Below are 11197 nucleotides of genomic sequence, written 5' to 3'. Positions count from 1 at the left end.
AACTGAGGCCAGGTGCGGTGGCTAATGCCTGTAATCCCAGCACTTTGAGAGGCCGAAGCAGGTGGATCACAAGGTCAGGACATTGAGACCATCCTGGCTAACATGGTGAAACCCCATCTCTACTAAAAATACAAAAAAAAAAAAAAAAAAAAAAATTTAGCCGGGCATGGTGGCAGGCGCCTGTAGTCCCAGCTACTCGGGAGGCTAACACAGGAGAATGGCGTGAACCCGGGAGGCGGAGTTTGCAGTGAGTCAAGATCACACCACTGTACTCCACCCTGGGTGACAGAGCGAGACTCCATCTCAAAAAAAAAAAAAAAAAAAAAAAAAAGAATAGCCGGGCACGGTGGCTCAAGCCTGTAAACCCAGCACTTTGGGAGGCTGAGACGGGCGGATCACGAGGTCAGGAGATCGAGACCATCCTGGCTAACACGGTGAAACCCCCGTCTCTACTAAAAATACAAAAAACTAGCCGGGCGAGATGGCAGGCGCCTGTAGTCCCAGCTACTCGGGAGGCTGAGGCAGGAGAATGGCGTAAACCCGGGAGGCGGAGCTTGCAGTGAGCTGAGATCCGGCCACTGCACTCCAGCCCGGGAGACAGAGCAAGACTCCGTCTCAAAAAAAAAAAAAAAGAAAAAAAAAAATAAAAACGTAACTGAGATTTACACACACAATAAAAGGCTATGCAGGAGTTAGAGACCAGCCTGAGCAACATAACAAGATTCTGTCTCTAGAAAAAAAATTGTTTTAATTAGCCAAGTGTGGTCACATGTGCCTATAGTCCCAGCTGCTTAGAAGGCTGAGGTGGGAAGATTGCTTGAGTACAAGGTTGCAGTGAGCTGTGATTGCACCACTTGCACCCCAACCTGGGTGACAGAGTGAGACCCTCTCAAAAAAGAAAAAGAAGGAGGAAAGAAGAAGAGGAAGGAAGAAGAAAGGGCATGGGAAATAGTAAACATGTAAGTAAATATATTTTTTAATTTTTTTAATTATTTAAAAGAGCCAGGGCCAAACACAGTGGCTCATGCCTGCTATCCCAGAACTTTGGGAGGCCCAGGTGGGAGGATCACTTGAAGCCAGAAGTTTGAGACCAGGCTGGCCAACATGATGAAACCTCATCTCTATCAAAAAATACAAAAATTAGCTTGGCTTGGTGGCACATCCCTGTAATCCCAGCTACTTGGGAGGCTGAGGCAGGAGAATGACTTGAACCTGGGAGGCAGAGTTTGCAGCGAGCCAAGATCGCACCACTGCACTCCAACCTGGGTGAGAGAGCAAGACTCCGTCTCAAAATAATAATAATAACAATAATAATAGTGTATTGTGGGATATAATAAGGATATAATATATGTAGAAGTAAGTACAAAGTATGACAATAATAGCAAAAAGGATGGGAGAAGGGAAAACAGAAGTATGATTTTATAAAGTTTTTACATTACATATGAAGTGGTATAATACTATTTGGGGCCGGCATCGGTGGCTAACACCTGTAATCTCAACACTTTGGGAGGCTGAGGCGGGTGGCTCATTTGAGGTCAAGAGTTTGAGACCAGTCTGGCCGACATGGTGAAACCCCGTCTCTACTAAAAATTCAAAAAAAAATTAGCCAGGTGTGGTGGTGGGCGCCTATAATCCCAGATACTCAAGAGGCTGAGGCAGGAGAATCGCTTGAACCCAGGAGGCGGAGGTTGCAGTGAGCCAAGATCGTGCCATTGCACTCCAGCCTGGATGATAAGAGTGAAACTCCATCTCAAAAAAAAAAAAAAAGTATATATATATACACACACACACACACACACACATATATAAAATCACATAATATATAAATATGATTTATATATATTATTTGAATGTAGACTAATAAATTAAAGATACCTATGATAAACCTAAGAGTAACCACTGGAAAAAATAAGAAATATAAGGAGAGATAATGTGAAATATCAAAAATAATCCAAAGACAGCAGGAAAAGAGGAAGAAAACAAAAATAAACTGGGCACTGTGGCTCATGCCTGTAATCCTAACACTATGTGAGGCTGAGGTGGGCAGATTGCTTGAACCCATGGGTTCAAGACCAGTCTAGGTTACATGCAAAACCCCATCTTTACTGAAAATACAAAAAATTAGCCAAATGTGGTAGCATGTGCCTGTAGTCTCGGCTACTCAGGAGGCTGAGGGAGGCCCACTTGCGCCCAGGAGGTTGAGGCTGCAGTGAGCCATGATTGTGCCACTGCACTACAGCCTGGGCAACAGAGCAAGACTCTGTCAAAAAAAAAAAGCAAAAAGGATGGAACAAACAGAAAACAGCACTGTGGGAGATTATGGTAGACTTAAACCCAACCATCTCAATAGAAATTGTCTCTTTAGGCAGGGCGCGGTGGCTCAAGCCTGTAATCCTAGCACTTTGGGAGGCCGAGACGGGCGGATCGCGAGGTCAGGAGATCGAGACCATCCTGGCTAACACGGTGAAACCCCGTCTCTACTAAAAAATACAAAAAACTAGCCGGGCGAGGTGGCGGCGCCTGTAGTCCCAGCTACTCGGGAGGCTGAGGCAGGAGAATGGCGTGAACCCGGGAGGCGGAGCTTGCAGTGAGCTGAGATCCGGCCACTGCACTCCAGCCTGGGTGACAGAGCGAGACTCCGTCTCAAAAAAAAAAAAAAAAAAAAAAAAAAAAAGAAATTGTCTCTTTATATACTTTGCCTGTTTTTCTGTTGGAGTAGTTATCTTTTCTTGTCAATTTGCAAGAGCTCTTTATATATTAACATATAAATTCTCTGTTATATATAAATGTTATGCTTCAGAAACGTTTCCCTTTCCAAAAGAGTGTTGTGACAAGCAAGACAAAAGTAATAGCATAAACTTAGACCCTGAGGTAGAAAAGCATAAGCTATGTTCAGGAAGTAGTAAGTAGGTGAGTTTGTCTGTAAAAGGCACTTAAGGGAATTATACGGTATAAGACTGAAAGAGTAATTTAGGACCAGAACATAGTGTGCCTTGATTATTCAACGGACGAACTTCATCTTCACCAGGTAGAGCAAAGTGAACTACTAAAGGTGGTCATTCAATGAAATGTACCATCAACATTGGGCTTTAGGGAGGCAAATCTTGTTGAAAATCAAAATGTTTAGGACATACTGGGGAAGTGGGTGGTGGGGAGAGACCTAAGTTGAAGACCAGTTAGTGTGGACCACTGGTTTGTAGTAGTCCAGACGAGAAGTAACTAAGATATCCACCTGGGTAATAAAAATATGGATACAGATTATTATGATCACCATAAAAGCTCATGGCCTCAGGCTTCCTTCAGCCTTTGGTTTTTAGACAAGTTGAATTTGAAGCACCAACACCAAAATAGGAGATATCTGATGGTTTTAGAGAGGTGACTGGGCTAGAAAAAGATCGGGCATTATTAGCATAGAGGTAATTATTGAAATCACAGGAGTAAATGAAGTCACCAAGGAAGACTTGAATACAGTAGAAATGTGTGGATTTTCAGGATGTTAGAGAGTTCCTATTAATTTTTCCAGACTCAGCCTTGGCTTCCACATCATCTCCTCTGGGAAGCCTTCCCTGAGCAACACCTCCCCATCCCCATCTTCATAGATGACTTAAGAGTCCACTCTCAGCCAGGCGCGGGGGCTCACACCAGTAATCACAGCACTTTGGGAGGCCGAAGTGGGCAGACTACTTGAGGTCACGAGTTCGAGACCAGTCTAGACAACATGACGAAACCCCATCTCTACTAAAAGTACAAAAATTAGTTGGGCGTGGTGGTGCACACCTGTAATCCCAGCTACTCAGGAGGCTGAGGCAGGAGAATCCCAGCTACTCAGGAGGCTGAGCTTGGACCCGGGAGATGGAGGTTGTAGTGAGCTGAGATCACGCCACTGCACTCCAGCCTGGGCGACAAGAGCAAGACTCCATCTCAAAAAAAGAGTCCACTCCCTGCTTCCATGGTACCCTGTGTATGTCCCTATTAGTGTATTTATCACACTGTATTGTGGTTGGGTATTTACCTGTGTTTTCCTTTAGTTTCTAGAAAGGAAAATTTATTAAACTTTTTATGCTTCTGGCCTATAGAATGCTCTTGAAAAATGTTTTTATTTTCTTTTTTTTTTTTTTTTTTTTTTTTTTTTTTTTTTTTTTTTGAGACGGAGACTGGCTCTGTCGCCCAGGCTGGAGTGCAGTGGCCAGATCTCAGCTCACTGCAAGCTCCGCCTCCCAGGTTCACGCCATTCTCCTGCCTCCGCCTCCCAAGTAGCTGGGACTACAGGCGCCCGCCTCGTCGCCCGGCTAGTTTTTTGTGTTCTTTAGTAGAGACGGGGTTTCACCGTATTAGCCAGGATGGTCTCGATCTCCTGACCTTGTGATCCGCCCGTCTCGGCCTCCCAAAGTGCTGGGATTACAGGCTTGAGCCACCGCGCCCGGCCGAAAAATGTTTTTATTTTCAATATTTTCATTTATTCAAATTGTATGACTTGTTGCTTTCCCAAGGAAGAGATCCTTTAACATTTCCTTTTTCTCCTCTCAACCAATTACCCCACACAGCCAGTTGTTCATTTGGGGTATAACCCCTATCCCTTCCACTGCAATAGAGCATCTTCTTTAATCTCCAGTAGAGAATGGAATGCATTCCTGATCTTTAAGAGGTGGCAATATTGACCAAAAAATGTACCTTCTTCATCCTAGATTTTCTATCCTCCTCAATTTGTTCATCTAGGTTATATTTGGGAAGGAGAGGAAGATCTAGATACCCTTTCCTGAAATTCTTGGGAGCCTGGGGTGAAAAAGCTATCTAGCAAAATAAACCTGTCTGCTGCTCTGAAAAAAAGCTGGAGTCTAGGGTCAAGGTAACTTGCAAACGTTGGCTCCTCCTAGTACCACCTAGTGGACAATAATAAACCAACACACAGGTTCTGAGCCCATGAAAGTAAACGACTAGTCCTAAAATAACTCACTTCCAGATCCCTAGAGTCTTGCTATTTGCACATTATGACACAATCACATGCAAGGAGGAGAGCAGTATTAAATAAATAGCCTTAGAAATAGAAAAAAAGTCAGGCGATAATTTAATTTGCCATAAGCTACAAGGTCCCATTGGGGAAGTAATTAAAAGAATATCCTTCTACCTCACACATCCCAAATACAGGAACTAGAAAAAGGAAAGGATGTGTGATACCTCAGACCCTCACAATTGATTGTATCAGTGGCTTTCAAATTTATTATATATATATAGTATTATATACAGTTGTGTGTTGCTTAGCAACAGAGATGTGTTCTGAGAAACGCATCATTAGGCCTTTTCGTCACTGTACCAATATTATAGAGTGTACTTACACACTAGATGGTACAGCCTCCTACACACCTAGGTTATATAGTATGGCCTATTGCTCCTAGGCTACAAACCCCTATGGCGTGTACAAGCATCTACTGAATATTGTAGGCAAATGTAACACAATGGTATATTATTTGTGTATCTAACCATATGTAAACATAGAAAAGGTACAGAAAAATTAGGATATAAAAGGTAAAAAATGGTACACCATGAATGGAGCTTGCAGGACTAGAAGTTGCTCTGGGTGAGTCAGTGAGTGAATGTGAAGGCCTAGGACATTATTGTACACTACTGTAGACTTTATTAATGTATACTTAGGCTGCACTAAATTTATAAGAAAGTATTTTTCTTCAATAATAAATTAACCTTAGCTTACTGTAAGTGTTGTTGTTGTTGTTGTTATGGAGTCTCACTGTGTCACCCAGGCTGGAGTGCAGTGGTGCGATTTCAGCTCACTGCAACCTCCATCTCCCGGGTTCAAGTGATTCTCCTGCTTCAGCCTCCCGAGAAGCTGGGATTACAGGCATGCACCACCATGCCTGGCTAAGTTTTTGTCTTTTTAGTAGAGACAGGGTTTCACCATGATGACCAGGCATCAAGTGATAAACCCACCTCGGCCTTCCAAAGTGTTGGGATTATAGGCGTGAGCCACCGTGCCCAGCTGATATTTTTACTTTATAAACTTTTAAATTTTTTGTTAACTTTTTGGTTCTTTCATAAAAAACACTTAGCTTAAAACAGAAACATTTTGGACAGCTGTACAAAAATATTTATGTCCTTATTCTATAAACTTTTTTATTTATTTATTTTGAAATGGTGTCTTGCTCTGTTGCCCCGGCTGGAGTGCAATGGCGCGATCTCGGATCACTGCAACTTCTGCCTCCCAGGTTCAAGCAATTCTCCTGCCTCAGCCTCCTGAGTAGCCAGGATTACAGGCACATGCCACAGTGCCAGCTAATTTTTTTGTATTTTTAGTAGAGACGGGGTTTCACCATGTTGGCCAGGCTGGTCTTGAACTCCTGATCTCAAGTGATCTGCCTGCTTCAGCCTCCCAAAGTGCTGGGATTACAGGGCGTGAGCCACCGCACCTGGCTCTTTTTTCTATTTTTAAAATTTTTATTTTATTTTATTTGTATTGTATAAAATTTTGTTAAAAACTAAGATATAGGCCGGGCGCGGTGGCTCAAGCCTGTAATCCCAGCACTTTGGGAGGCCGAGACGGGCGGATCACGAGGTCAGGAGATCGAGACCATCCTGGCTAACACGGTGAAACCCCGTCTCTACTAAAAAATACAAAAAACTAGCCGGGCGAGGTGGCGGGCGCCTGTAGTCCCAGCTACTCGGGAGGCTGAGGCAGGAGAATGGTGTAAACCCGAGAGGCGGAGCTTGCAGTGAGCTGAGATCCGGCCACAGCACTCCAGCCTGGGCGACAGAGCGAGACTCCGTCTCAAAAAAAAAAAAAAAAAAAAAAAAAAACTAAGATATAGGACAGGGTGCAGTAACTTTTAGTAATGTTTTAGTAACTTTTAGTCTCTACTAAAAATACAAAAAAAAAAAAAAAATAGTCGGGCATGGTGGCACACGCCTGTAGTTCCAGCTACTCAGGGAGGCTGAGGGAGAATAATTGCTTGAACTCAGGAGACAGAGGTTGCAGTGAGCCAAGATCGCACCACTGCACTACAGCCTGGGTGACAGAGGGAGACTTCATTTCAACAAAACAAAACAAAACAAAACAGAACCTAAGACATGGGAACTGGGCGTAGTGGCTCACACCTGTAATCCCAGCACTTTGGGAAGCTGAGGTAGCCTGATTGCTTGAGCCTAGAAGTTTGAGACCAGCCTGAGCAACATAGTCAGAACCCATCTCTAGAAAAAATTTTAAAACTTAGCAGGGTGTGGTGGCACACGCCTGTACTCCCAGCTACTAAGGAGGCTGAGGTGGAAGGATCACTTGAGCCCAAGGATTTAAGGCTTCAGTAAGCCGTTAACATACCACTGCACTCCAGGCTGAGTGACAGAGATCCTGTCTCAAAAAGAAAGGCCGGGCCGGGCGCGGTGGCTCAAGCCTGTAATCCCAGCACTTTGGGAGGCCGAGACGGGTGGATCACGAGGTCAGGAGATCGAGACCATCCTGGCTAATACGGTGAAACCCCGTCTCTACTAAAAAAAAAAAAATACAAAAAACCAGCCGGGCGACGAGGCGGGCGCCTGTAGTCCCAGCTACTCGGGAGGCTGAGACAGGAGAATGGCGTCAACCCGGGAGGCGGAGCTTGTAGTGAGCTGAGATCCGGCCACTGCACTCCAGCCTGGGCGGCAGAGCAAGACTCCGTCTCAAAAAAAAAAAAAAAAAAAAAAAAAAAAAAAAAAAAAAAAAAAAGGCCGGGAGTGATGGCTCACACCTGTATCCCAGCACTTTGGGAGGCTGATACAGGCAGATCTCTTGAGGTCAGGAGTTGGAGACCAGCCTGGCCAACGTGGTGAAACCCAGTCTCTACTAAAAATACAAAAATTAGCCAGGCATGGTGGTGGGACCCTGTAATCCCAGCTACTGGGGAGGCTGAGGCAGGAGAATCATTTGAACCCGGGAAGCAGAGGTTGCAGAGAGCCGAGATTGCACCATTGCACTCCAGCCTGGGCAACAAGAGGGAAACTGTCTCAAAAAAAAAAAAAAAAAAATTGAATACCTCACCCTTACCTACACCAACTATGAGGTGGGCAAGCATGACTATGTGAAGGCACTCCCCGGGCAACTGAAGCCTTTTGAGACCCTGCCGTCCCAGAACCAGGGAGGCTAGGCCTTCATTGTGGGCGACCAGATCTCCTTTGCTTACTACAACCTGCTGGACTTGCTGCTGATGCACGAGGTCCTGGCCACCAGCTGCCTGGATGTGTTCCCAATGCACTCGGCCTATGTGGCACCAGGGCCCGGCCCAAGCTCAAGGCCTTCCTGGCCTCCCCTGAGCACCTCAACCACCCCCATCAACGGCAACGGGAAACAGTGAAGGCTGGGGGAACTCTCAGCGGGAGGCAGGGGCTGTCTGCCTCCCTTTGTCCAGGACCAATAAAGTATCTAAGAGGAAAAAAAAAATTGAAAGAAATATTGGGCCAGGGTGGGAGGCCTGAGGTGGATCACCTGAGGTCAGGAGTTTGAGACCAGCCTGGCCAACATGCTGAAACCCTGTCTCTACTAAAAATACAAAAATTAGGGAGTGTGGTGGTGGGCGCCTGTAATCCCGGCTACTCGGGAGGCTGAGGCAGAATTGCTTGAACCTGGGAGGTAGAGGTTGCAGTGAGCTGAAACCGCCCCACTACACTCCAGCCTGGGAGACAGAGATAGACTCTATCTCACAAAAAAGAAAAAGAAAAAAAAAGAAATATCGGCGGGGCACTGTAACTCACGCCCATAATCCCAGCACTTTAGGAGGCCAAGGTGGATTGATCACCTGAAATCAGGAGTTCGAGACCAGTCTGGCCAACATGGTGAAACCCCGTCTCTACTAAAAATACACAAATTAGCCAGGTGTGTGGGCGCCTGTAATCCCAGCTACTCGGGAGGGAGGCTGAGGCAGGAGAATTGCTTGAACTCAGGAGAGAGTTTGCAGTGAGCCCAGATTACGCCACTGCACTACAGCCTGGGCAACAGCACAAAACTCTCTCAAAAAAATAAAATAAAACGAAAAATAAGTATCACTCCCAATACTTGTCTTCCTGTGCCAAACTCTTAGGAGATACACCATCTACTAGGAGCTGAAAATAAGGAGGCAAAGTCAGACAGGTCTACTTGTGTTTATTCTCATTTTTGCTTTTTTTTAAAAAAAAAAAAAAAAAAAAAAAAAAAAAAAGATGAGGGATGGAGAGGGAAATAACCCATAAACACCGCGAACAGGAACCAAGACTCCAAGACTTGGGCATACTCCCTCTACCCTCAGCCCCAGTTCTCCACGAGATTCCCACCCACCTGATTTTCTTTTAAAACAAGACACCCAAATCAGCAGCAAAGGTACCTGGGGCAGTCACTGAGATTTTGAACACTGGGAATGGGAGGGGGAAAGTCCAAAAAGTAGAAGTTGGGAAGAAAAGGGAAGGATTGAGGGAAATGCTAGGCTCTGGAGGACAGAGCTGGGCCGCAAGAGGTGGAAGTAAGCCAGTATAGGGGAACCCCTCCTGACTGCTGTTGCCCATATTCCCCCGGACCCCAGAGAGCCCCATGGTTTGTTCTGCAGTCCATTCCCAATTCCCCAAAGGCCTCAGAGGCCTAACTCCAAGTCCTCTAACTCCTCTTCTAGCGCCCTTCTCCTTGCTAGCTTTTCCAGCTGCTCTTTGCTGGGCTGGCTGACTTCCCCAGCCTGGATCCGCTGCTGCAGCTCTTCCACCTGCCGGAGCTTCTTCTTTAGGTTCTTTATCTTCTTGGCTTTCTCAGTGGTGGCAGCTGAGTCAGGCTGGTCAGATGCAGCTGTGGGGGCTGCCCGGGAGCCCTGTGGAGCATTGGGGGGTTGGGCTGTCTCTTCCAGGGACACCTTATCAAGAGTCCTGCTCAAGGCCTCTGCCTCTCCTTTCTCTTGCTGCTGCCGCCTCTTCTCCTTTCGCTTCAGGTTGCGTTTGGCTGTCTTGGAGAGGCCTGGTTCACCACCTTCAGGCCTGGATGGGGTGACAGGAGCAGTGGCCTCAGGGCTTAACCCTGGGGGCAATTCTGGTTTACTCTTGAAAAACTTCACATACTTGTTTTCATATCTGCAGGAAACAAAGGATGTCAAGAGTTTCAGAGAATCACTAACTTTTTGATCCCTTTTCTTAAACTTCCAAACACTTCATCCTCATTACATTCTTGCTTCCTTTTTTTGTTGCTGTTTTTGTGGAGTTTTTTGTTTGTTTGTTTTTTGAGACGGAGTCTTGCTTAGTTGCCCAGGCTGGAGTGCAGTGGCGCAATCTGGGCTCACTGCAACCTCCCACTTCCCGGGTTCAAGAGATTCTCCTGCCTCAGCCTCCTGAGTAGCTGGGATTACAGGCTTGTGCCACCACACCTGGCTGATTTTTGTATTTTGTAATTTTGTATTTTCAGTAGAGATGGGGTTTCGCCATATTGGCAAGGCTGTTCTTGAACTACTGACCTCACGTAATCCACCTGCCTGTGCCTCCCAAAGTGCTCGGATTACAGATGTAGGCCATCGGAACCGACGGCCACGTTTTTCTCTTTATGGTCCCTCCCCAACTTTCCTCTGCTCTGCAGGAAAGGTGCAGCAAAGTCCCTAGAAGAGCTTTAGAGCTCTGGAGGTTCTAATGAACAGAGGTCAAAAGTATAGGACTAGTGATCTGTAACCCTCACTCATCCCTGAATCCCAGACCCTTCCTCTCCTTTCTGATAGTTGCCCCTCCTTCCATTTCCCTGGGACTTAGGAGAGTCCTCCCTGAACTTGAAGGCATGAAGATATTCTATCCTTCTGTAGGGACCCCATCAGAAAACTCCTTCAAGCCTAACCACGTACACTGGGACCTCCTCCTGGGGCACATATCCTTCTTTCACCCTCCGCTGCTTGCGCCAGGTCCCGTCAGGTCGCTGTGTTGAGGCGATATACTTGCCTAAAATACGAAAAATTAAGTTGAAAATTACTCTTATTTTCAAACATTTTACAAGATGAGACAAGAATGTATAAATGTACACACCATCTCTCAGCACCCATTCATCCAAATGCAACCATTAAGGCTCCTTTTCTCATACCAACACTCAACCCCTCTCTCATTATTTATTTACTGAGTGCCAATACACTGTACAACAAACTATCCTTGCCCTCAGGAAGATTCTATTTGTATAATTTAGTAGGTAAGACAGGATAGGCACAGAGGAAGAATTTTGTTAAAAAAACCAAGG

The 11197-nt window shown here is 45.7% G+C and overlaps 1 protein-coding gene and 1 pseudogene across 5 annotated transcripts in view; one reads left to right on the top strand and one right to left on the bottom strand.

Annotated features, from left to right (window-relative positions):
- Window positions 1–8006: 8006 nt before the first annotated feature.
- Window positions 8007–8333, top strand: LOC104673727 (annotated as a pseudogene).
- Window positions 8334–9101: 768 nt separating this feature from the next.
- The window catches only part of PYM1 (PYM homolog 1, exon junction complex associated factor), a 29162-nt gene continuing 27066 nt past the window's right edge, over window positions 9102–11197 (bottom strand). For all 5 annotated transcript variants that reach the window (XR_004059561.1, XR_004059559.1, XR_004059560.1 and 2 more), the window contains 2 exons: window positions 10815–10908; window positions 9102–10062 (listed from right to left, as the gene is read on the bottom strand). Coding sequence is in view for 2 of the 5 variants with exons in the window: in XM_010377834.2 (XP_010376136.1) it covers window positions 9579–10062; window positions 10815–10908 (578 nt within the window). In the remaining 3 variants the exon portion in view is untranslated. The remainder of the gene's footprint in view (window positions 10063–10814; window positions 10909–11197) is intronic.

The sequence above is a fragment of the Rhinopithecus roxellana genome, chromosome 10 (genome assembly GCF_007565055.1).
Source record: "Rhinopithecus roxellana isolate Shanxi Qingling chromosome 10, ASM756505v1, whole genome shotgun sequence".
Classification (NCBI taxonomy): domain Eukaryota; kingdom Metazoa; phylum Chordata; class Mammalia; order Primates; family Cercopithecidae; genus Rhinopithecus; species Rhinopithecus roxellana.
The sequence above is the reverse complement of the archived record's forward strand: the minus strand, read 5'-3'. Positions and strand labels throughout refer to the sequence as shown.